The 27,570-nt window shown below is 38.1% G+C and overlaps 1 protein-coding gene across 1 annotated transcript in view; it reads right to left on the bottom strand.

The window, feature by feature from the left end:
• NOL10 (nucleolar protein 10) overlaps positions 1 to 27,570 on the bottom strand; it is a 106,261-nt gene that overhangs the window by 14,853 nt on the left and 63,838 nt on the right. Inside the window, exons 14-19 of the mRNA XM_004436467.3 lie at positions 19,698 to 19,824; positions 15,893 to 15,972; positions 15,616 to 15,714; positions 13,670 to 13,759; positions 4,183 to 4,356; positions 3,676 to 3,923 (exon numbers count right to left, since the gene is read on the bottom strand). Coding sequence (XP_004436524.1) covers positions 3,676 to 3,923; positions 4,183 to 4,356; positions 13,670 to 13,759; positions 15,616 to 15,714; positions 15,893 to 15,972; positions 19,698 to 19,824 — 818 coding nt within the window. The remainder of the gene's footprint in view (positions 1 to 3,675; positions 3,924 to 4,182; positions 4,357 to 13,669; positions 13,760 to 15,615; positions 15,715 to 15,892; positions 15,973 to 19,697; positions 19,825 to 27,570) is intronic.

Genomic DNA, 27,570 nt, shown 5'->3' with positions numbered 1-27,570 from the left:
AGGTTTCTGGAAATAGGGACTTTTTATGCCTGTATGTTTTTGTTTTTATTTTCTACAAAAAATCATGTATTGCTTTTATTATAAAAGTATTGACATTACTGGCAGGAGGGGATGGAACAGATTTGATCACATCACTCTTAGCTTAAAAACGTCCCCTGGCTCTCCAGTGCTTGGGGCGGGGCCCTATGTGCCCTTCTGGCCTCATCTACTGCTGCTCCCCCCACATATTCTATGCTCTCACTGCATGAAAACAGTGCTCCCCACAGCGTTCACACAGCGTTCCTTTGTTCACACTGAGCCTCGGCCTAGAACGCTGTCTTTCCCACCCTGCTTTTAGTGCTCATCGTTTCATCTTTCAAAAGACCAGTTTCAATATGACCTCTTATAAAGATTTCCTTAAATCTCAAAAAATTAAATCCCCTTTTTTCTTATACCTTTCATATGCCTCTTCGCAGCTCACAGAGCATCAGCCGGAATGTGAGTGCTCCAGGCACATGAGCCGTCCTGTCCTGTGCACCCCCGGGTCCAGAACGGAACTTTGCTCACACTAGGCACTCAGCGAGTGTTTGATGAATGAATGGACGGGTGGAGAGGCTGAGAGGTGGATGAATACACTCACAAATAGAGTCTAGCATACTGTAATGCATATAAATACATGTTGACAGACATATGTATTTCTCTAAAGCCACATTACTATGCCAAGCAAAGAAGATAACTTACTCAAGTAGTGAGTACGATTCACTACTCACTTTTCTCTTTACATAGAATAGTTTAAAGCTGGGCAAGCACCAGTGAATGTCTAAACATAACACACTCAATTTTGATGTTGTGTTTTATGCCTTGTAGTAACTCGCATAATAAACATAAGGAGTCACTTTAGTTCTCTGAAGGATAATGGTTCACTGCTTCATTAAATAATATTGAGATACTGCAAGTTCAGGATTTGCCAAAATAATCCAGTCAAGACTAGAATTCAACAAGCAGTTTATGCCAAAACGCCAGCAAACTGCAGGCTATTCATACCGAAGGGTTATTACTTTAAGCAACAGGATTTTTCTTTTAAGTTCATATAAGTATTATCACTTATATAGCTCCTCTTCTTTAAAAAAATGTTTAACTTAGTGATGTTTGACTTAGTAAGAAGGTTTAATTGCAGTGTATTAACTTAGCTATTACTTATTCATTAAACATGAAATTTTTATCCCTTTTGTTTTTTACATTAATTTCCTGCTACAACCCACAGGCAGAAGAATGTCTGTGTGATTAGTCATGCCTCCCACCCCCAAATCACGGCCTCCTTTTACCATGGTTACACTAAAAACAACTGCTCCCACATTTCCCTGGTCAATGGGTAGAGGAGTTAATAAGTTCCCTTTCAGCAGATCTCAAAAGCGTAACTTCTTGAGCTGCCTGACATGTAGCCAAGGCACAGAAGATGCACACTTTCAACAAGGATTTATCAAGCGCCTACTTCGGTCTAGGTACTGATTCAAGAGCCAGGGATAAAGTAAATAAAACAAGACGAAAACAGCAGATAACCTAACAAAGAAATTCACTCCACAGAATCAGAATACTAGAAACATGCCATCTTCCCCCTGCTTCTGAGTAGGACTCCAAATACCTAAGAATAACAGCTATATAAAAAGTGAGGTTGCATACACTGCTAGGGGGAATGTAAAATGAAGCAGCCTCTTTGGAAAACAGTTTGGCAGTTTCTCAAAAGTTTAAACATAACGTTACCATACGACCAGCAGCTCCACTCCTAGGTATATAGCCAGGAGAAACGAAAACATATGTTAGTGCAAAAACTCATATACAAATGTTCACAGCAGCATCATTCATAATAGCCAAATAATGAAAACAACCCAAATGTCCATCAACTGATAAACGAATAAGGAAAAATATGGTATATCCATACACTGGAATGTCATTCGGCAATAAAAACAAATGAAGTACTAACACATGCTACAACACGGATGAACATTAAAAACATTATGCTAAGTAAAAGAAGCCAGACAAAACGCCACATACTATATGATTCCATTTATATGAAATGTCAGAAAAGGCAAATCTATAGAGCTAGAAAGTAGATTAGTGGTTACCTGGGGATGGGGTGGGGTAGGGGTAAATGCTAATGGTGTACAGGGTTTTGTTTCCGGGTAATGAAAATGTTCTAAAATTGACTGTGGTGACGGTTGCACAACTCTGTGAATATACTATAAGCCAATGAATTGTGCACTTTAAGTAGATGAATTGTATATGAATTATATCTCAAGAAAGTATGTTATAAAAGAAAAGTGAGGTTGGTAGGTAAAGAAAATATCTTCAAAAGATATCTATTAACTAGATTCTTTTCTCACCAAAATTTCTTTTGTCAGTTAGAACCAGAATTTCAAGATGCTCCTGGATTCTAAATTGAAGGATTCACTCAATTTTTGGTGTCCCAGATATTTGTTAGGAGCTGGTGAAATAAAGATGAATAGGCATATTCCATTCCAGAAACAACTGAACCTGTCCATTGATGTCCTCCTACCTTTTCCCCCTTCTTCCATCTGAAAAACCACACTTTCCTAAACAGAAAGCTGGAAGCTGGAGAAATACAAGGTACAGGATTGGTATTGCCCCCGGCCTAACATAACGCCTCATCTATCCTGCCCAGCTCCTGCTCCTCCTCCCCCTGCTCCTCTTGGCTCCCCAGATCTTCAAGCTCTTCTTTCAATATTATCTACCGTGACCATCTCTCACATTCGAATCTTATCTACGTAATACTTACCCTAGAAATTCTCAAAGCAGAGACTTGAGTACCTACCTTGTTCCTCATTTAGATATCTGACAACTGAAACCGTCCAAATAATATTATTTTTTAAGGTTGATTTTTTTATTGTGGTAAAATAAATATAACAAAACTTGCCATTTTAATCATTTTTAAGAGGACAGTTCAGTGGCATTAAGTACATTCAGACTATTGTGCAACCATCACCACTACCCATTTCCAGAACTTTTTCATCATTCCAAACTGAAACTCTGTCCTAATTAGGTGATATCTCCCTCTTCCCCCTCTCCCCATGCCTGGCAACCACCATTCTACTTTCTGTCTCTATGTATTCGACTATTCTGGAATACTACTCTTTCTGATCTCTCAATTTTCTTGCAAAAGGCTTAACATTTCCAGCAAATTTTCCAAGTGACTTTTTCAATAATCAGGTAAACTGAGATGGGGGTAAACAAAACTGAAATTCCAATTTTTAAAAATAACTTTTTTGTTAAGAGGCAAAGAATCTGTTACCTCTGTAACTACATTGTCCAAAAGGCTTCAAGGCACTGACCCACAGGCCACAGAACAAGGTAAGTACTGTAGGTTACAGAGCCCGACGGGGAAAAAGCAAGGACAACAAAAACGAGTGTGGCTGTTGCAGCATAGACATTCTGCTGCACATTTACCAACACGCACAGGACTACACCCATATCTTACTGTATGCAAAGTCTACCTCAAAAAGTTGTTAAAAGTAATCATCATAAAGACCAGTGTATTTTAATAATGACATTTCCCTCAGGCCTTGTGGTCCTGTCCTCACATTAACTCCAAAGACCAGAATGTCATGCTCAGGGCAACGTGCCAGTGAGGAAAAGCAGGCTCCACCAGACGCCAGGCCTCACTGAGAGCGTGTTACTCACTTCATCAGCTTCTGCTTCGTGGCAGAATCTTTGAAGCTTCTGAATTCTTCTCCTGCTTTGATCTCATAAAACTGGGGCTTGAGAACTGTCTGCTGGTCCTCCTTGAGTCGCTCCTGCCGCTTCACTTTTTCCTCCTGCTGGAGAAGTCTGCGCTGTTTCCTGACCTCTTCAACCCAGGCCTTTTCATCATCTGAACTCTCAGAACTTTCAGCATCACTTGGTTTTCCTTCCGGTTCTTCCTCCTCTTCCTGAAATAAAAATAGTAAGAAGCAGCTCCTTTCCCCCAATCCAACACTGACCCATTATTTTCTTTTAAATAGCACTAGCTCATCAGAGTACATGATGTCGTATGCATTGGACAAAAATGCCTTTAATTAAATAAGATATACTCCTAAGCTGAAAGTCAAACAAAATACATTTCGAGTGTACTCAAAGACCCTTCTAACTTACACAGAAACTTTATATAAAGAAACGGCAGCAAACTCTAAATAATTCAGAGTACATTACTTTTTCATGAAGTTCCTGTTGCTCTAAGAGTCTTAGTTTCTTCTTCCTTTTTTCACTAATTTTTGAAACAAGTGGATTCAAAAGCCTAAATTCTTCACTTTCTTCGTCTACTTGGAAGTCAGGGTTCTCAAACATAACTTTAAATCGATCGTCGGTGAGAATATTAGGAAGGCTCTATAACAAAAAGAATGTAAAAATTTAAAGTTAATATCTGAATAAAATCTGACCAGAAAGATGGCTTAAAAACATTTCACTCAATTATAAATTAATAAGCTGCCTAAGACATAATTTATTACATTATGAAATTTCTTTAGAACTAGTTTCCAGAACTTTCTAATTGCCCCTGGGTTTTATCTCCTACCCACAAAACAAATTTTATTAATCTATTTCACAGACAATATGTATTGCTCAGCCATTACACATAATGAGCTAAGAATGAGCCTTTTTGGCTAACTTTATGCTTCATACATTAGAAAGAATTTTCTTCAGTTAACATTTTTAATGCAAAAAGACTTTTCAAGGAAAAATATGTTTTCTAAACATGGCTTTTAAAGCATAGTTACTATACTGAATTAAAATTAGCGAGTCTTTCAATTTCATATTCCAAAACTGAGAGAGGACATATACACTGATAAGTCAAGAATTAATATGGTGGGAGCTGGTGGGTAAGCTGACTGACTCAACTGAGTTATTAGGAAACATAAGGGATATTTCCATCCCTTATAGGACAGCCTCATAAATTTTTTTCTTTAAGCCATTTAATTGTCCTCAAAGGATACAGTGTAAGATTTTGTCATTTTGACATAATAAAACTGCTACTGAGATCCATTTGGACAGCTCAGGATTGATAATAAATTCCTCTTCTATTTGTACCATTTTTGATAATTTTTTATTTATTTTTCCCCAAAGCCCCAGTAGATAGTTGTATGTCGTAGTTGCACATCCTTCTAGTTGCTGTATGTGGGACACGGCCTCAGCATGGCCGGAGAAGCAGTGCGTCGCTGCGCGCCCGGGGTTCCGAACCCGGGCCGCCAGCAGCGGAGCACATGCACTTAACCGCTAAGCCATGGGGCCGGCCCTATTTGTACCATTTTTGAACAGAAAGTTTTCTAGAGTGTATTGTAAACTTATCTGTTCACATAAACAGATGATAATCTTACACACACACGGCTCTCCTACTGTTCCTTAACTGCCATGGGCTTGGAAACCAGATAAATCAACCTACTTAAAATGGTTTGTAAAACAGAATCAACAGCCAGAACACAGGCTGGAAAAGCTAACCTGTTTGTGGTGGACTCTAGCTCTACTGAACAGATTTTATTTTACTACTGTTTCTCCATTATTTAGAATATATAAGGTTGTAAGTAGTTGAGTTCTGAACACTGTACTTGTGTAACAGAGCTACATAAAAATGGGGTAAATCATGAGACATTAAGGAACTTGGCCTATCTATTACCCGTATGTACCTAAAATCTGATGAACCCTTACCTAAAATTCTATGATATATTGAATATATATTTGAGATACATTGAACAAGTCTTCCCTGATTACACATCATTTCCAAGATAGATTTAGGTTTAAGGAAGAAAAAAGATAGATAAGATCTAGTTCCTGATCCCAGTGGGCTCACTCACAATCTAGTAAGAAAGAAGAAACATCTGTATGCTACAAAGTACCTTATGAAGGATGCTAAACAGCTGAAAGTGCTCCAGGAGCAGAGAGGTAAAAAGTAATTCCAACAAGAGACATCTCAGATCTTTTTTTTTTTTTTGTGAGGAAGATCAGCCCTGAGCTAACATCCATGCTAATCCTCCTCTTTTTTTTTTTGCTGAGGAAGACCGGCTCTGAGCTAACATCTATTGCTAATCCTCCTCCTTTTTTCTCCCCAAAGGCCTAGTAGATAGTTGTATGTCATAGTTGCACACCCTTCTAGTTGCTGTATGTGGGACGTGGCCTCAGCACGGCCGGAGAAGCGGTGCATCGGTACGTGCCCGAGATCCAAACCCCAGCCACCAGTAGCGGAGCATGCGCACTTAACCGCTAAGCCACGGGGCCGGCCCCAAGAGACATCTCAGAAGGGCTCAGAGAGGATGTGACATCTGGGAGGAGGCTTCAAAGAAAAGTAGGTTTCAACAGATAGAAATCTAAAGAGCATTTCCAGCTCTTTAGCATCACCACTCTGAGGAGTGGTGAATAGTCTAATGATGCAAGAATAATGGCAACATTTGAAAAAGCTGACTGATTTTGATCAGTCCAGGTTGTAGAAGATTATAAATACCATGACCTTTATTCAACAGGTGAAGGGGAACTACTAGAGAAGAAGAAGATGAGGAGGAGGGCCGGCCCCGTGGCTTGGTGGTTAAGTGTGCGTGTTCCGATGCTGGTGGCCCGGGGTTCGGATCCCGGGCGTGCACCGAGGCACCACTTCTCTGTCCATCCTGAGGCCGGGTTCCACATACAGCAACTGGAAGGATGTGCAGCTATGACATACAACTATCTACTGGGGCTTTGGGGGGAAAAATAAATAAATAAATAAAATCTTTAAAAAAAAAAGAAGATGAGGAGGAAACAGATGATAGACAGAAGTGTGCTTCAAGAATCTCAGATGGGAACGGTCCTCAGCAGCATGGTATACGATGGCCTGGTATATAAAACCAGAGTCATGAGGAAGATTAAGAAACCACTTCAGGAAACTTGGAGAAGAGCCAGGGCCTAAATCAGGGCAATGGGAATCTAAAGATGGGAATAAATACTTCTTCAGGAAAGGATTATTGTGAGATAGATTTCTAAGTTAGAATTGATAGATACAGCTATGGAGGAGATGGGGGAAGATTAAGAGTGAAAAACAGGGTTAGAAATTTCTCTCAAGTGTCTAGCTTAAGTGACTAGAAAGCTGGTGATACCACGAGTTAGGATCCGTCATTGGAGATCAGAAAAAGAGGCACAGGATGGAGTAAAGTGCAAGAAATTATGTTTCAAGAAACCAAGATGTCCTTTAGTAGGTGAATAAATAATTAAACTGTGGTACATTCAGACAATGGAACATTATTTAGCACTAAAAGAAATGAGCTATCAAGCCATGAAAAGACATGGAGGAACCTTAAATGCACATTACCAAGTAAAAGAAGCCAATCTGAAAAGGCTACATATGTATGATCCCAACTATACGACATTCTGGAAAAGGCAAAACAATGGGTCTAGACAGTAACAAGATCAGTTGTTGCCGGGGGTTAGGAGGGAGGGATGAACAGGTACAGCACAGAGCAGTTTTAGGGCAGGTAAAATAGTCTGTGTGATATTCTAATGGTGGATACATGTCATTATACACTTGTCCAAACTCACAGAATGAAAAAACACCAAGAGTGAAGCCTAATGTAAACTATGGACTTTGGGTCATTATGATGTATCAATGTGGGTTCATCAGTTATAACAAATGTACCTTCTGGTTGGAAGCGTTGATAGTGGGGAGGCTGTGAGTATATGGGGGCAAGGGGTAGAGAGAAAATCTCTGTACTTTCCACTCAATTTTGCTGTGAACCTAAAACTACTCTAAAAAAATTAAGTCTTAAAAAAAAATCCAGTGAATGAGAAAAATTACCAAAGAAAAAAAGAAATTATGCTCCATTTAAGACTGGTTAAGTCTATGGTACAAGAATGTTATCTGCCTTCTGATGGACACCGTTAGGTGCCTGGGAATAAGGCACCAGGTATCAGGTGAGAGGAGAGGGCTAAATTGAAAATTTTGGAGTTCTCTGTAAATATAGGATAGGTAATGGTGCCAAAGATCCAAATATTTTCAAACGAATAGCTATTTACCTATTATACACTTCTAAGCAAAAAAAAAAAAACAAACAAATAAAATCCAAGGGAAATGTTTTCCTTTTATCTTACTATATTTATTAAATAGTCATTTAATAAATAACAAAGGAAAATGTTAAAAAAGAGTATGTTGCTAGTATTCTTAAGTTTCTTTCTTAATTTAAAACAATAAATTGCACTGCCTAAAGACAAGTATGCCTTGGATGAACAGTTACAAAACAAAAACTCTTCTGACCCAGCTGTAAAAATATTTCCCCCAGAGATTTTTCCTAGTCTAATTGTTTGTTTCCACAACTGTCTTGGGGGAAAAAAAAAAAAAAGAGGAGGATAAGATGTAGTTAGTGATGTTCTACAGTAGTTTACAAGTGTCTGGCTAGTGATCTTCCCTGTAAATACATGTGTACATATTGCTAAACACTTGTCATTCAAATCTGGAAAACACCTTAAAGTACTGTTCATACCAGAGCCCTATCTCAAAGACATATACTTTTAGATCTGATAGGGTGCTTATTATTTAATATTTTGTTCCAACACAGTAATATATATGAGGAATGTTTGATATTTAAAACAAATTAATTCTTTCAATGCTATGATATCTATGAAATTAAGTTGATGTACACTTCTGAGTAAAGATGGTGGTTTGAACACAGACCTCTCCTTTAATCTCTGCTAAAACCCCAAGAAAACAATAGAAATGGGGCTTAAAAAAGACACAAACCCTTAAGAATGAGAGGATACGAAAGGAAACAGGAGCAACGAGATTCTGGAAGCAAGAGAGGAAGGCCTGGAACCTCCCCTCTCATCTGGAGGCCTCTTCTCTGCAAGGGGGAGCTGTCGGGCTGGGGCGACAGCACTGTGAGGGCAAGGGAAGCATCTGGCACCAGGGGGCTTCAATGAAGGTTCGTGTGTTGGGGCTGAAATGCCTCTTCGTCCCCGTACCCCAAGCTCGCCTGACTATAGTTCTCAGATACTGGAATGCAGGAGGGTCTGACCAGCCAAGAGAAAGGCTGAAAAGATATCGATATCTAGAGCTTCTCCAAATAGGCAGTTTGGCCAGGTCACCACACAGTGACTGATGGGCACTGTCCCCACCTCAGAGTTTCAATTCAGCTTCTTTTTGTGTGTGTGTGAGAGAGACTGGCCATGAGCTAACATCTGCTGCCAATCCTCCTCTTTTTGCTGAGGAAGATTGGCCCTGAGCTAACATCCGTGCTCATTTTCCTCTATTTTGTATGGGGGACAGCCCCACAGCATGGCTGGATGAGTGGTGCATAGGTCCACACGCAGGATCCGAACCTGCAAACCCTGGGCCGCTGAAGCCGAGCATGCGAACTTAACCACTATGCCACTGGGCCAGCCCCTCCATTCAGCTTTTTAAATCTTTCACTCTTAAATATGAATAAATGACCAAGGTTCGCAGCAGGGAAAAACTATTTAAAAATTTTTTTTCTCGAAAATTTCCCAGCATTGAAGACCATAAGTTTCTGGGTTGAAAGGACCCTCCAAGCGGCCAGCACTATGGGCTGGATTTCTGGATGGAAAGCGGCCCCAGTGAAGCAGAGCCGTCTGTGGGAGACAGCCCCAAACTCGCCCTCTTTCTTGGCCTATTCTCTTATTTTGGAGGAGCAAATCCTAAGGAACTTCTGGAGGGAAAAAAGCATATAAGGGTCAATTTGTTGTTGAGAACGTGCATGTTTGAAAATTTCTTCACTACACCCTTACAATGGTTGACTGCTTGTCTGGGTTGGAAACAATATTCCTTCAAAAAACTAAAGGTTCCTTTAATTCTGTATCCAATATGGGGGCAAGGTAGAGTGAATTCCCAGGATGAAGGCTGTGGATCAGGATTCGAAGGCATCAGACCAGAATGAAGCAGGGCAGAAAGATATAGAAGAGACTTCTTCAGGAAAGTAAAACTCATACAACTGATCTTCATATAAATATCTTGAGATGAGATTTAGACAACTGGCAAAGAACTGAGAGTTCACTAGTGATAATCATATAGAAAACAAACAAAAAAGTCAATTATTAAGTCCAAGGAAGATGAAGGTTATACAGGAAAGGTAACCATGGATTACTATGTGACTCCAACTCGCATATAAAGAGTATTTGCATAATCATAACAATGTAAATGCTGAATACTGACTTACCCAAAATGACAATATAATTTTATCAGGAGGGAAGGTTATCAAAAGACAATGCCTAACCTTAAAAGTAAAGAAGTAGCCCTATGGGCAATATAAAGAGACACAGAATCTTACACTAAAAAAGGCAAAAGTGTTTGTCTCAAGAGAAGTAGAAATGGGGGGAAGGGAGGGAACGGAGAGAAGGACAGAGGATAGCCAACATTCCCAGCAAACCTTGGAGAAATATTTAGTTTTTAAAAGCATGTGTGTACAAATGTAATAAACAAGAAAAACAATTTTTAACTGGTACTAAAAAAGCTTTAAAAAATAATATTTTAGATGTTAAAACTGATCTTATCCAACACAGTGTCTATGTACGATTATACCTTTTCCCTAGAGAGATGAAAGATTAACATAAACTCTTTTTTAAAAAATTTATTCCTAAGTATTTTTTTTATTATTATTATTTTTTTTTTGGTGAGGAAGATTGTCTCTGAGCTAACATCTGTGCCAATCTTCCTCTAACACAAACTCTTAATGATATCAAATAATCCCCAAGGCTAAGACACCTCTCCCCTGGTCTCCAGGCCACAGAGTACTCCAGGCCTAGAGACGTCATGCACGACAATATCTGACTGAGCTGAATCCAAGAGCAGTAATTTCATACAAGACTAGAAGGCAATAGCAAAAATTGACAGAAAAGGCTAACAGGCAGGAAATGACATCTGTAAGCAAAATGTCTCTAACCAAAACTCAAACCCTTCCAAATCAAATGGGTCACCAGTGCCATGGCTCTCAAAGCTGCTTGTGCACACTTGGAGTTCAATACATATTTGTTTAAAGACTAAATGAATTAATTCTTAATTAGAATTGATATCACCAAGTTTCTAAGTTTGGATAATGTCCAGATAATGCTACTGACATTATGCGGGGGGTCACTTCCTATTGCAGGTTCAACATCAACTAAACGGTAAACACCTTATTAGATTTTAACCATGTTATCAGTGGTAGCAATATTTGGGAATATGTTTCACTGTCCGCCTCCATGAAATTTCAGAACATAACTGCACGATACTGACTTTCAAATCAGGAGTTATCAGAGCTATTAAAGCTCTGAGAGTTTGAAGAGCTGAGTTCAAAGGCAAGACTAATGAATTACTGATGGATTAAACAATTCTTTCAAGTATCCTTTCCAATTATAATGAAGGATTCTTTCCTTAATTCATGAATGGTTTTTAAGGTCTTCATTTAATTAGATAAAACTGTTAAACAATCATACAAACTTTGTCCATATCAGCCTCAGATTTTTAGAAGACTATATTTAAGAATTTCTGGAAAGACACTGAGCTCTGATAACAGGACCTGATTTGGGTCAGCAAACCACCAAAAGGCAAATTAGGGGCACATTTTACAAACACTACTTTCTAGCAGAATTTTATCAGGTGACATGGCCACACAGCTGGCACTTTCTAGCTTCCAACTGCTGGAGAGAAACTGCTGTTTGATGAAAGATAAGAATTTCCAAGGTTCTTCTTCTGCACTTGCAGTAGAAACAGTAACAGCCTAATGAATCTCTACAGCATGACTCTATTAATATTTTGACAAAAAATTCTAAAGGCACAGATTATGACTTTTCCCATTTACTATTAAGACCACTTTACATGTTTTCAGCTCACATGGTCATTTTTACTATCCTTCACTACTGTGCACAGCGAGGACTGCCTGTGTTACAAATCTCTGGCTGCTCCAACCTCAACAAAAGTCTGCGAAAGAAAGGGTGGCTGGCCAGGAAAGGAGCCTTTTTCCACATCTATATAATCATAAAGGCCTTATAAAAAGGCTCCTCAACTGTGTACAACATGCTGCATACGGTATCAAAATTAAACACTAACTTGTGTTCTACCCACTATAACATTAAATGTAATGATAAGGACTAATAAGTATAAAACATAGATAGGAATGCATATATCTGCAGCCTAAATTAGTTCCACTATCTTCCTACTGAAGCTTTAGGGCAAGTAAAAGAGATCATGCCCATTTAGCTTGTAAAATGATATGAAGCTTAAAGTTACCTCCCTACTCATCCTCAGGCTGGGCTAACAAGAAGATCAACGTGAACATACTCTGAGGAGCAAGTCAACATTGCAGGAAGCACTTACATTTTAAACACTTTAAGATATACATATACATTTAACACATTGATGTAAATTAGGAAGGTGCATAGCCATAGCACATAGATGTAAATTTATATAATAATAAGTTTAAGTCATTGTTTCAACACTGGTTTATTATTCATATAATGAAAATGGAAACATAAAAGCCATCTATCTATTTACTTAAGGAAGGCTTCCAAAAATTAAGACTTAAATACTATATTAAAAGAGTGTAATAGACCAGGACGAGAGGCTGCAGAAAGGATCAGGAAGCAGAGGACAACAGGGGGCACAGTGAGTATGAATCCAGTTAGAACTCACAGCACCAAGAACGCCCCTCTCTGGTCCTATCCTTGCATGTTAAAGAAAAAACTACGGCCCAGTGAAGCTGAGGGTCACCGAAGATGACACAACTAGTGAGCAAGGTACACAGAAACAAGAATGTTTAGTGCAGTCCCTTGGCATCGCTGGAGAGAGGGGAACAAAAATAAACATATGAAGAGCTCCCTTATCTCATGTTCACTTGCCTGGTTAAAAACCAGAGAGAGAAAAGAGAAAGAATAAACAAGCAAACAAAACCCTCCTGCGAGCTCAACACAGCTAGTCCAAAGTTACAAGGGTAGGCCATTTACTCAGAGTCAGATCAGGCAGGCTCTCAGGAGAGATCTGTCTTTACAACTCATTCCAGCTTGCTTATCTGCCTGCCTCATCTAAGCAGGTGAGAAAACAGCACTGGGCAGGAATGAGGAAGTCTTCATACACCTGGGAAAATTAGAAAACTCTTCTCCTGTCTTGACAACATCAGCTAAATGAAGTGCTAACCCTTATTTTATGACTGCTCTTTGTCTATCTTCACATTAGTAAAGGATGGTGGGTAACAGTCACATGTAAGCGTGCACACTCTCTATACTGCCATGTCTAATTAAAAATTGGTTACTTCTGGAATCATAAACAAACCTAGTTAGTACAAAGAAAAACAATAAACAGTCATTTAACAATAAAAGGATTAAGTAAATTATAATACATTCATAAAACAGAACATGTAGCTCTCAAAAACATTCACAAAGAATTTTTAATGAAACGGGAAACCACTTGTGTTATTTTATAGAACCAGGATATTTTGTATATACAATATTATCTTGCTATTATAGTTTACAATTTAAGGGAAATAAGACAGGAAGGAAATTCACTAAAATATTAATGATGCCTTTTTCTGGGGAGAATTATATGGGTGACTTCTTTAAGTTCTTTCCTATTTTACCAACTTCCCACATTGAGCATATACCATATTATAAGAAGGAAAAAAAAAATGTTTTAAAGAAAGGATACAAATTATTATCAAGAAAACGTACAATTTATCAGTATTTTCTCTGCCTTATAAAATCTTACCTTAACTTTCTTTTTCCATGTAGATTTTTGCTTCTCCTCCTCTTCCTCAATTAATTTAAGTGCCAGCTCTTTGTTAACTTTTGGCAATTTCTAGTAGAGAAAAAAAAAAGCTGTACTAAAATACCTACATTTTAGCTTTAAAGGTTAGTAGTTCTGTAAGGAGTATAATTTCACACAGAGGATATCTTATTCTTATTTTTAAAATGTCATTATCCCCAGAGTAGGAAATAACGTGGACACACACGATGTTCTCAGGTGGGTCACGGAGCACAGAAACAGCAGCCTCCCCTGCCTCTTCCCAGCTCACCTGGAAGCAAGCTGAGAGAAGCTGTACTGGGCCGAGGTCAGCCTCAGAGAGTCTAGGCCCCTAATGAACGGAGGCCACCAGGCCCAGGATTGTAGCCTCTGGCTGGAGTTGCAGGAACTCCTAAAATTCTACTAACAGTGCTGACTGCACTATTTCCTGCTCCTGAAATGCTAAATTTCTAAGGGGAATTCTAGATGTGAATCCGACAACTCTCAGGATAAAGCTATAAGCTATTTATTGTCCTTTTCCACTTAGTGCTTTACATTCCACGGTAAAGCAAGTAAAATACAACTGGACAAAACGCAAAAAGCTGGGACAAAAGTACTCCACATCCTAGTCTCTTCTTGCCAACACACACACATTCATCACTCTTAAAAACTTAACAAATAATCTGGAAAAAGGAAAAAGTCATTAGTTTTTTTGTACTGAAAGAGTGTGCATATGTGTGTATATACACACATATTTATTTATTTAATTTTTTTAAACTAATGTTCAGTTAGAAATTATTGCATCATTTGGTGGTTAACCTTAATCAAGAGGGGTGCTAGAGAGACTAAAAGGCGAGGGGCGGGGGCACTTGTTCTTTCCTGTCTGTCTGCTGTTGGGCTGGCATCACACATCAACAGTCCTTTGCCCTGGCAACAACAGGTGGTTCCAACAGAGAGGGAGATTCCAGTTTGTGGTTTTCCGACACTCCTAGGAACAGCCTCGATCTACCTTGAGGCCCCCAGCACTGGCCAGCAGCCCTCTGAGAGGTCTGGGTCCCAGCACCGGCTGACGGCCCTCCTCAGAGTCCGGGTTCCAGCACCGGCTGGTGGCCCTGCTCAGAGGTCTGGATCCAGCTTCTCAGGGCCCGCCTCTTCCCTGTTGCCCAGCCCTGGAGTGGTAGCTGCTTCCTGTGGCCACTGCTTCTCTTACCAATACCTTAGTGTTTGCCTTTTCAGTTCTTAATACCTGGTTAACAATTCTTTATGCTAAATTCTATTAATGTAACTAGTGAGGTCTGATTCCTGTCTGGACCCTCACATAGTCTAATGACCATTTCCCACGATCCAAGCAGCCAGCCTACGATACCGCCAAATGTTAGCAAGTGTTGGGGATTAGCAAAGCGCCCAACACTGTAGACTCTGAAAACCCATCTGAAAACTCCACCAGATTTCCTTAGCAGGGCTGACAGCATCAGTCCATCTGGCGTTATGTCCCACAATACCCTTACCATAGGGCCGGCCCCGTGGCTTAGCGGTTAAGTGCGTGCGCTCCGCTGCTGGCGGCCCGGGTTCGGATCCCGGGTGCGCACTGACGCACCACTTCTCCGGCCATGCTGAGGCCGCTTCCCACATACAGCAGCTAGAAGGATGTGCAGCTATGACATACAACTATCTACTGGGGCTTTGGGGGAAAAATAAATAAAATAAAACTATTAAAAAAAAAAAATACCCTTACCATAGAGGCCATAATGATAATAGCACAGAGTACCCACCCTCACAACAAATAAAATATACAAAAATATTAGTAAAAGATGTAAACTAAGGATGGAAAAACTAAGAAATGGATAGCAGGTTTCTTTGGAATAATACGCAAAATGAAAATTAAGTACTTTTCTCTAGTAAATTTAACAGTGAGTATGTACAATGTTCACCTTTAATTGGACTCTCTGTGCACGTGTTTCTTCTATCTTCTGTCGGATCTTATCCTTTCTATATTCTTCATAAGCAAATGGATTCACCATCAATTTCACCTTTTCAAAGTAGGAAAAAAAGAATCATAGTTAGCAGCTTGTTTCATATACACCATGACTATTACGCCAAAGAATAGACAGATCTCTTACAAATCATAAGTATGTTTTATGAAAATGCAAGTAAGTAGAGAACAAATGGCTCATTAATCACTTAAAATAAGTGTAGTTTTGTATTTACCTTGTGATAGAGTCTTATATCCATGAAAAATCCATGCATATAGGCCCGGAGAAAAGGTGATCCAATGAGATGTGTGAGCCCTGGGGAAAGTTAATCAGAAGGCAGGTCCTTATGAAATCCTGATTAAAACTCAACAGTTTTTCCTGGATTATAATTAGATTTCACTTCTGAGTAAAAATTTAAGGATGAGAATTACTAATCTTCAATACCTATGGAGAAAATTTTAATCCACTTCAAGCAATATTATCCTTACTTATTGTAAACCTAATACTAAGTGTAAAAATGATGAAAAAGCCTTTATGAACTATGACAGATTGGTAAAAAAGGGTTCCTTATACCAGCAGTTTTCAGATTTCTGGACTCCACGAATGAGTTCAATTTAAAAAATAATACTTGGATCAACAGTAAGTTGCCAACTTTTGTACTGACAAGTAGGAACAGTAGTGGTGATGGGGCAGGAACACTGTTATCTCTCATAATTTCCAAAAAAAAGGATACAGTCACAACAATAATGTAGAAAAGGCATGTTCCTTCCTAAGAAAGAACAGCTGACAAATTTATATTAACATACATAAACATACATAAGCACATTAACGTATACATTACATACACACATGCTTCATTATGGAAGAACAAAAAGCTCACTGACAATCAGTGTTTGGGAACCCTGCCCTGAACAATTTCCTGGTTTTAGATTATATTTAGAATTAGTGGTACTGTTGGTCACATAAGGAAACTCTGCCTATGTTACAGAAATTATTTATTAATTGCAAATATTTACACAGAGAAATGTTATGAGCATATTTAGCCTCAAAATAAGACCACATATGATATACCCACATGGAGAATACCTTTAGCTGATATAATACTAAGTGACTGTGTTTCTAAGGAAAACTTTACCCTGATTTCCAAATTTTAGAAATAAACATCCATCCAGACCTGGAAATCAAGTACTAGGCAAAATTATGCAGGTATACAAAATAGTTTACATTACAGAACAACATCAAAAGGCAAAATTAAATTCAAGATAATCTCATGAAGTAATCATACGACTTGGTCAGAAAAATACTTTTCTAGAATCTAACAGATTAATAAAACTACCGGGTTTGGATTTCACAGTGGAATCTTAAAAAGGGGGGGGCTGAACCTTAATGAAATGTACCAATGCACAACAATCTGCATTTATGTACTTGCAAATATGTTTTTATTATATAATCTTTCCTTGAATAATTGATTGGATTAATGACCAAATTGTAAAATACATACATCAATCATAGCAACAATAATTTTTGTTTCCTCTATTAAGTGTATAAAACTCACATTTATGTCACGGAATTATTTTAAGTTAGGTCATAAATAAAAACCAAGCAGAAAGCTTTTCACATTAAACAGAGAATTAAACAGAGATTCTCTAAACAGAGAATCTGACAGCAGCAGCACTTCTCACAGTTAGCTCCACAGAACACAAGTTCCAAGAGATCTTCTGAGGAAAATAAAGTTCTATGGTCAAGTAAGTTTGGGAAATGCTTCATATTTTCCTCTCCCTTCTGGAGATTTACAATGTGCGATGATGTTAAAGGCTCGAAGAAGGCCATAAGTAAAGAAACTGATGTAACTTTATTTAACCTAGCATTTCCCAAACTTATTTGCCACAAATCTCTTAAAATAACAGTTAACATTCACTTATTACATTTAGACACTGTGCTGAGTACTGTTCAGGCATTTTCTGACTCATTCTCCAAGCAACCCTACAGGGAGGTCCCATTATTATTCCCATTTTATAGATGAGGAAACCAAGGCTTAATGAGGTTAAGTAAATTGGCCAAGTCATGCAGACATTACGTGGTAGAGGTGGGATGTGAACCAGGTCAGTCTACCTCTAATGTCCATGACATTAGCGACTGTGCTATCCACCCAGCACTTCCAGAGAAGTAATAGACCGGGAGACATGTTTTGGGAAATAGCATGCTATATAGGATCTGCTAAAGTTCGTAGCTGGGAAAAGTCAGAACTTGCAAGTATTCAATGTTATTACTGCTGCACTAAATACAATCTTAAGAAATAAGGGAAATTAGTTACATGGTTTTACTTCTACTTTTTTTTTTTTTTTTGGTGAGGAAGATTGGCCCTGAGCTAACATCCGTGCCCATCTTCCACTATTTTGTATACGGCACGCTGCCACAGCATGTCCTGATAAGCAGTGTGTAGGTCCGTGCCTGGGATCCAAACCCACGAACCCTGGGCCGCTGAAGTGCAGTGCGCAAACTTAACCACTACACCACCGGGCTGGCCCCTACTCCTACTTTTAATATAAATTATTTAAAAGGTTTTATATATGATGGTGAAATCTACTGAAAAATGATAACCAATGGCTTATTTAATATTAAAAGATATTAATAATGTACATGAAAATGCTTTCTAGTGTAACTTATTTTGTTGAATATTATATCTATTTCCATCATTTTAAAAATGAGCACTATGATTACACTGTAACAAAATATACCTAGACCTAAAATAAACCCAGTAAAGAGACTGAAAAAGCACCCAAAACGAACTAAACACAGTAGTTTAAAAAAAATCTACAAATTAGCAACGACTTTTCTCCAACTTAAGAACGCAGGTGGGTACGACACAAGGGTACTGTCAACACTGTGCTGGAGACGTTTGAGAGGGTACTCCAGGAGGAAGATCCCAGTTCACCCTATTTCATTCATAAGTCGTTTTTAAAAAGGCTGAACACAACTCTTTTCTTTTTAACACATTAAAATTTAAAGAATTATTTTGGTGGTAACTGGCAGAAGATGAATTGTCTGGATTAACTGTGCTACGAAATATAGCTTAAAATACAGTTTAGGAACCTCTCAATCTATTTATTACATGATTCTATTTTCTGTTGTACATCTATTTGTTCCAAAGACAACTGAGTGGTCTAGACTTGAGGAGAATGGGTCCTCTCAGTTTTTCCACTCTCAATAATTTGCTATGTAGCCTCTTCCCAACAAAAGAACAAGATTAGCAAAATCTACTCTCTCTATCCTACAAACTAGTGCTAGGCAACTGAGATAAATATGCTCTTCCAAGGGGTTAGTATGGCTTTTCAACTCAACCACAGATAGAACTCTAGGTTTAAAACCCAACCCTCACAAGTGCTACCACTGAAGCAACTTCTGTGCCTCAGTTTCCTTATCTATAAAATAGAATCATAATAGTATCCACTCCATTGAGTTGTGAGGATTAAATGAGTTGTATGTAAAAGATTCAGAATATTGCCTGGTACATGGTAAGCCCTATATAAGTGTTGGCAATTATTAAGAGGCATTTCTAGGTTTGTGACCTTTAAGCCTAAAGTAACTATTAAGGTTCTATATATCTGAGGATTCAATCTATGGTTTCTAAGTTTTGAATAGAGTCTTTTATAAGCAAACCTAAAAGGGAGCCAGAAATCATTTACTTGCAGACTGAGATATTTTCAAAATCTTATTACAATCCAACAGTATTTGAAAAAGAATTACTGCTTTCTTGACAAATATTTTTTCTATTCACAGCTAGTATGCTAAAAAAACTTATTCTTCATTTAAGATAGAAAAAAAGCTTCAGTAGGTTGAATTTATCTGAACCTTTCTCTCAGCAGAGATTACAAACTTGACAATATATAGTATGCATAATATGTTCAGTATCTGACCTGGCAGAAAGAGAAGATAGGAAAAACAGACAAACGCAACTCCACCACTTCTAATGTTTGAAACCCCCCCAAAAAAGTAGAAATAAAACAGTTTTATAAACATTTTATCATAATTTTTTTTACCTAAATTTTCAAGGTCTTTCTTGGTGACAAATTTGTAATCATCATAAACTGTGCTTTCTGGATTCTCTTCTAATTCTTCTGTCAAGTTGTCTAAGAAGGAACACCATCTGGGAGCAGGACCCAAAACCTGCCGGGGTTGATGCAAAAGTCAGCAAATATACATTCTCACCATGCCAACTCAGAGTGAGTTATTCTACAACCAGATTCTCTTCAATATAATTTTTTTTTTTACGAGGAAGATTAGCCCTGAGCTAACACCTGTTGCCAATCCTCCTCTTTTTTGCTGAGGAAGACTGGGCCTGGGCTAACATCCGTGCCCATCTTCCTCTACTTTGTACGGGATGCCACCACAGCATGGCTTGATGAACGGTGTGCAGGTCCACGCCTAGGATCCGAACCTGCGAACCCCAGACCAGTGGTGGAGCACGTGAACCGCTACACCACCAGGACGGCTCCCTCTTCAATATAATTTTTAAATCCTTGTTTCTATTAGAAGTCTTGAAAAACAACTACAAAATGCATAATCAACAAGTATATAATGTGGGCTGGCCCCGTGGCTTAGCGGTTGGGTGTGCGTGCTCCACTGCTGGCAGCCCGGGTTCGGAGCCCGGGCGCGCACTGACACACCGCTTCTCTGGCCATGCTGAGGCCGCGTCCCACGTACAGCAACTAGGAGGATGTGCAGCTATGACATACAACTATCTACTGAGGCTTTGGGGGAAAAAATAAATAAATAAAATTTAAAAAATTTAAAAAAAAACAAGTATATAATGGAAGAGAATAAACAAAGTAGGAACAACTTAGGCTTATAAGGGAAAAATCTCACTTAGTCTGGGATACAAAGATATTAATAAATACTCTTACATTAGAACTATCAAAACACATAAATAATTCAGGCACTTATAATATCCATCCATCCATTTATCTATCACCTCTTTCATTCAAAATAGTACTAGAATCTACAAAAGCATATTTGGTATGAAAAATTTTTTAAGTTTGCCACTCACGACAAACAGAAGTCCGAAATGAGAATTACCTTCTTTCAAGAGTTTTCAACTAATTACTTGATAATTATATTCGATCTTGTATGGTCTGCTTCATTTAACTCATTAAAAATTAAAATTCTGTAATAGAATTCTTCAGACTGAACCTAAAATGGGTCACCAGGGCCCACAAAGTTAGTCCCAATGAAAGGCTGAGGAACAAAAGACTGAAGAGAATTTATAACCAATTAATAAAATAGGAATACTTCAGTTTGTAATCCAACTACTTCCATAAAATATTGACTGCTTTTTACTCTTTTGCTGTTGATACAAATCTGTCCCAGCTCGATGTCTCACCCATTGAGGTCAAAGTTTATCCCAAAAGAAACAACCCTCGCTCAGTGGGAAAGCTATGCTATTGAAATCCTCTCTTAACGTGGAGGCTATCAGAGGAGAATCCTGGGCTCTGACAAAATGGAACTTCCAATGAATATGTGCCTGTGTATTTTGATAGTAATCAATTATATAGGAAAAAAACAAAAATCATAATGGAAATTATCTAGCTTAACTTTTTGAAGAAAGGAAGGTAGGAGGAAGAGAGTTGTAACAAAGAAAAAGGACACCTAATACCCTATCCAATCAAAAAAAAAAAAGGAAATGTTAGAGATAGCCATACTAATTTAATTATATTACTTCGCCTGATTAGAAAGGGTGAATTTCCCCTCCACACACACAAAGGCTACGGGGCTTGTGAAGATGAAAAACAACTCTTAATGAGCATAAAAGGAGTCCTATCGAGAAGTTTCATATTAGCATAATCTATGCAATTTTTAAAAACAAACGTAAAGGTTTTGATACACTAAGTGGTTTGACTTTAACCATAAAAGACAAACCCTTAAGAAATACAAGGGGGCTGGCCCAGTGGCATAGCGGTTAAGTGCGCGCACTCTGCCGCGGTGGCGGCCCAGGGTTTGGATCCCGGGCGCGCACCGACGCACCACTTGTCAAGCCATGCTGTGGCGGCGTCCCATATAAAGTGGAGGAAGATAGGGCATGGATGTTAGCCCAGGACCAGTCTTCCTCAGCAAAAAGAGGAAGATTGGCAGATGTTAGCTCAGGGCTGATCTTCCTCACAAAAAAAAAAAAAAAGAAATACAAGGCATTTTTAAAAAATTCAATGTAGAAAACTTTTAAAAGGAATTGCTATGATTTTAAGCAATTTTAGGACAGTAGCTTGAAGTCAACAAATATTGATACTAAATGCTACTCCATATAAGGCACTGAGTAAACCAAAGTCTCTGACTGTGGTCTCCCTGAAGGAGTTTAAAATCCAGCTGGAGCAGAAAGGCATGTGAACGTGCACACACACACTCAAGTCATGGAAAGCAATGAACTGAGATTGCACTGAGTCCATGGGGAAGACAGACGAGGGCTGGAGAAAACAGGGCAGGCTGGGACACTGAAAAAAGTATATTTGAAAGGACTTCAGGTTGGAATGAACACACATGAGCAAGCTAGGAAAATCATGGGGCACCTTCTGCGAGTGAGAGTTTAGGCACTGCAACTACAGGGGTATCTGCTTCCCATCAGTCATATTTGCAAATGCAAAGCTCTCCCATATACTGCTGTACGACCTAAGACAGCAATCTTCTCTCCTTTTAGACAGCAAAAAAGCACACTACTATCACTTTCCTAAAACATAAGATCCAAGACACTGTCCCCTGGGGGAGTAAGAACCTCATCTGTTCTAAATGCTGAATTTCTGTTACCTAGAACATTGCCTGCCAAGTAGTATGTGTTCAATAAATATTTCATAAATAAATCTATTCATATATGATGTAAGAATGCATTCATGAATTTCATGCGCACAAGGTACTAAGACTTACAGGGTCCTGTTTGGCAAAAGTATTTTTTAAATTGTCTAATTTTCCTTATTCAGATAAAGTCACTCAAATACCTCACCATAAAACTACTGGATATAAGAAGACTTTTTGGTGAAAGTCAGATCTATTTTGCCTGCTATGCAAGGGCACACTGGTTACCAAAGGACCTCATAATAAAGTAGTTTCACCTTTAAACCTTAAATCAGCCCTAAACATGGGCTTCTAAGACAATGAAAAGATTATATTGTGTTTACTGACTTTTCTTGGGGGGGCGGGGGGAGGCAAGGGGTAGGAATATAAAAATATCAGAACAGATCTGAAATTACTTCCATGACATCCTTTTTAATAATGTTCCACAACATTCTTTTTTATTAGTTATCTAGATTCTAACGGAATTGTTTTAAATTGCCTCTCAGGGGACAAGTCAGTTATGGTAAATAACCTCTGCAATCAAATTCATGGCCATTAAATTTTACAGGAGGAAAAATTTCCATCAAAAACAAAATTAAGGGGCCGGGCCCGTGGCTTAGCGGTTAAGTGCGCGCGCTCCGCTACTGGTGGCCCGGGTTCGGATCCTGGGCGCGCACCGATGCACCTCTTCTCTGGCCATGCTGAGGCGGCGTCCCACATACAGCAACTAGAAGGATGTGCAACTATGACATACAACTATCTGCTGGGGCTTTGGGGAAAAAAAGAAGGAGGATTGGCAATAGATGTTAGCACAGAGCCGGTCTTCCTCAGCAAAAAGAGGAGGATTAGCATGGATGTTAGCTCAGGGCTGATCTTCCTCGAGAAAAAAAAAAACAAAATTAAAATCTAGCAGGTTGATTTTATTAATCACGTTTCCCTAGTTCCTTTTCAGAGAAAAAAAAATCAGAACAACCACAACAAAGCTGAAGTTACTCATTTAACTAGTATTAAACGGCAGGTTTTATCTACATTATAGCTTTCCTCAAAGGTCTACCATTAAGTTGCAAAAACAGTAGTTGGCTTAACCAGTAAGGAGGGCTTAATGACATGCATAGCTCTCTGAGGTACCTATAATGACCACGATATTAACTGTGTAAAAATTCCTTGCTGTTTTCATTTATAAAATGTTAAATCTTCAACTAATCCTTAAAAATATATTAATTTACTCCTAAATTTCAGGCTTTACAACTTAAAGAAAACATCCTTTTGAACCACTGGTATATTATTACTACCACATCTAAAGTTTCTAGGTTTCTGTATTGTCACTATATTGCTATATTCCATATTTCAGTCAAAACAGTATTGTTTGTTTTTCTACATTTTTACACACCTTAAGAGTTTTGCAGGTTTCAGAAAATTGGTGAAGACTGTTCTATTTCAAACTTCTATTATCTGTTAATGACCTTCCACTTTTTATTTAGAAGAATTTTCTAAAGTCACAGGTCAGTAAAAGCAGAGAATTGGAAACCAGTTCATCAAACTGCTATAAAGGGATACCGTGGGTCTCTTAGCAACTTTAATGACCATCATATCATCCAATCTAAATGGAAATACTCGGTCCTCCAAAATAGGAAAGAAACTTCATCAACATAAAGGGAAGGCCTCAACACAAATGCAGCCAAGTATCCGCTTGCTCTAATCCATTTGAGCAGCAGAACCAATTCTTAAGTACATGAAAATACATGCCACGTGCCCAAGATCATCTGCCTCTATGATTATAATCTGTCTTTAAGATGTTAATTATATATGCCTAATTTTAAAACTCAAAATTCTCATATATTCTGGTAATGGACAAAAATGGCAAAGAGTGGGGAGGAAAGAGGATGAATATTAAAATTCCTAGGCAGCTGACAGAGAAGGATACCCTTCCCCCACTTTACTTATGAAAAACCACTGGGCCACACCCTAAAGTTGTGTTAAGGCAGAAATAAGGATTGAGGATTAGTGGATGGATGGTTTCAACAGATCAAGGGTGATTAAAATAACAACAACAAAGTATTATTAATATCATTAGAGACAAAGAACAAAACTACTAAATTTAGCATAAAGGCTATCATTTTTTCCATTACTTATAATGTTACTCGGTAAGACAAAATAATTTCATTATTTTCCTACTATTAATATGAAAGAAAATAACTGATAACATAGAACAGCAATTAAATTTGAAATTATCTTGTTTTTAACTAACAATTTAAAAAACTTTAGCAAAACTAAGAAAATTCTTAATTACTCCATTTGGTATAACTGTATCAACAGACAATAAATAACTCTGAACCAAAATGGGCTTATGTACAGGAAACTCTAACTGATATATAATTACATTAGAACACACAGAAGTATGTAATACAGTCATGAGCCACATAACGACGAGTCAGTCAACAACGGGCCACATATACAATGGTGGTCCCATAAGATGAGTACTACAGCCTAGGTGTGTAGTAGGCTATACCATCTAGGTTTGTGTAAGTACTGTAGGGGAGGAAGAAATTTTCTTCTACCCTTCTAGGTTCTTCTGGCTGGTCTAAGAATTAAATTGACATGAGACAGATTAACAGGAGAAAAACAAACAAAAGTTTAGTAACATGTATACAAGGGAGAAACCCAGGAAAACTGAATAACTCGCCAAAATGGTGAAAGCTGTCACCTTAAATAACATCTTCAGCTAAAGACAAAAGAAGATGTTGGGGGTGGGGAGAGTCAGGGACTTCAAAGGGAAAGAAGGCAATTCACAGGTAGGTGAAAAGGAGCAAACATTTGGAAAACAAGTGTTTGGTCACACAGAAACAGGAGAGAACACAGAGGGGAGCTCAACAAACAGGCCTTTTTTTAGGTTCCTCCCTCTCTACTACCTAGCTCATGTTATGCTAAGGTGACAACTCGCTTCCTGAGACAGATTTTTTTATCTGAATTCTTTTAGGCAGTTAAGGCAGAGGTAACAGGAAAAACTTTCTGAGTCTTTTGCTTCTTAAAAATAATCAGCCTTGGGGCTGGACCCGTGGCCTGGTGGTTAAGTTCAGGGCACTCTGCTTCAGTGGCCTGGGTTCGCAGGCTCAGAACCCGGACATGGACCTATACCACTCGTTGTCGGCCACACTGTGGCGGCATCCCACATACAAAATAGAGGATGATTGGCATAGACATTAGCACAGGGCTAATCCTCCGCAAGCAATGAAAGAGGAAGATTGGTAACACACGTTAGCTCAGGGTCAATCTTCCTCAGCAAAAAAAAGAAAAGAAAAGAAAAAAAATCAGCCTAAAATAATCCTCATGTTAAAGAGACACTTTCTGGGGTGGCAAATTTTGTCCCCCTTCAGTACCCTCTATGTTGTCTGTACAAGGACGAAATCACCTCACAACGAATTTCTCAGAACGCAGCCCTGTTGTTAAGTAACGCATGACTGTATATCTAAGTACATGCAGTTGACTTTTTAAAATATTCTTTTACAAAATTTCCAGAAGGCACTGCAGCATACAGTGTGAAGTGGGACATATTTTGAATGATAATTGGAAAGAGAATGATGATGATATGAGAGTATAACATCACATGGAAAAAGAACTTAAGCATATTCTTTTATGTTCAGAGAATAAAACTAGACCCATTAAAAGTAAGGAGGTAGATTTTAATTCAATTTCCATTCATCACATATTTATTGAGTTCCATATTTATTCTGTTCCAGGTACAGTATACTCTATAAAATTAGGTACTAGAATGAAATCCAATGGGAGAGGAGTTGTTTCACATATAGTACTACTTGTGTGGAAGGACTAGATGATTCTTAATTTCCTCAACTTCATACATTCACTCATTCATTCAAAAGGTTAACTGAGCATTTACCAAGAGCTAAGCACTGTCAAATATAAGCAAAACAAAGTTTGGAAAACAATCAAGTATAATATAATGTGACTAATGCCACAGAAATTTAAAAATGATTCTGAGGAGCCCTTTATCTACTGAGGTAGGAGCTCAAGATAACTTTGGAGACATTTTAGCTAGGCTTTGATAAACTCTATGAGGTTATGATTTTATATTCAGTAAAAATTGTCATACTAAATAGAATTTAATGCTACATAAAATTAATATATATTTTACTCATTAATTATAGAAAAGATACTTTGACAGAAGAATTTTCAATTTTACCTTTTACTGATCTTATACTACTACGATCCTAGAAACTCAATTTAAACATTATTTATGTTATAATGACACCACTGAACAGATAAGAACTGCACTTACTGACAACCAACAACGGAGAGTTTGAAAATAAAATAATTTTACCACCTAGTAACCATGTAAATTATCTAATTATTTTGTTAGAGAACTGTTTTCAGGACATTCTAAAAGTAGATATAAATATCAGTTCTAAAACTAAAGCAATAATAAAAACAACAAGAATAGCAAAAATAATAATAGCAGTAGCAATCCACACTCTACGAGGTAAGGGGGTTTTATCCCCCTATTAGAATTTTAACTCCAACTAACTCCAAACTGTTGCTCTTACTATAAGGCTACATAACTCTTTATCAGAAACTACTGGGACCAAAAAGTGTTTGAAACTCACAACTTGTGCATTTTAAAAAGGTAATATAGTACATATACTATATTACCACATAAATCTTCAGTGAGGTTGGGTCAGGGGTCCATAATCAAACACATTAATAACTCTCCAGCAAAATACATACATATTCACACCGGTAATTTGGGATAAATAAAGACTAGAAAGAGCTTCATCATTACATGTCAAGTTTGAGTTCTAACGAAGCAGGTCAGGTCAGGTTTTGCCACCAAAGAGTTATAAAAAATTTTTCAGGTCTTTCTGGATTTCAGAATCACAGGTCAGAGATGACAGAGGTATATACTATACCGTAAATATCACTGACCACTATTATCCTCAATGATATTTGTTCTAACTGCATAGCCTGCATCTCCAGTAGAAGAAAGGGATTTTGCCAATGAAGAAGACCAACTCTGCAATACATAAATTCAAAGGAAAATTTCCTTTTCAAACTCTTCCTCCATTAGTGGTTGAAAGGCACCAC

Source organism: Ceratotherium simum, chromosome 11 (genome assembly GCF_057802395.1).
Source record: "Ceratotherium simum simum isolate JZ-2026a chromosome 11, ASM5780239v1, whole genome shotgun sequence".
Taxonomy (NCBI): domain Eukaryota; kingdom Metazoa; phylum Chordata; class Mammalia; order Perissodactyla; family Rhinocerotidae; genus Ceratotherium; species Ceratotherium simum.
Note: the sequence above shows the minus strand (reverse complement) of the source record. Positions and strands in the feature narration are given on the sequence as shown.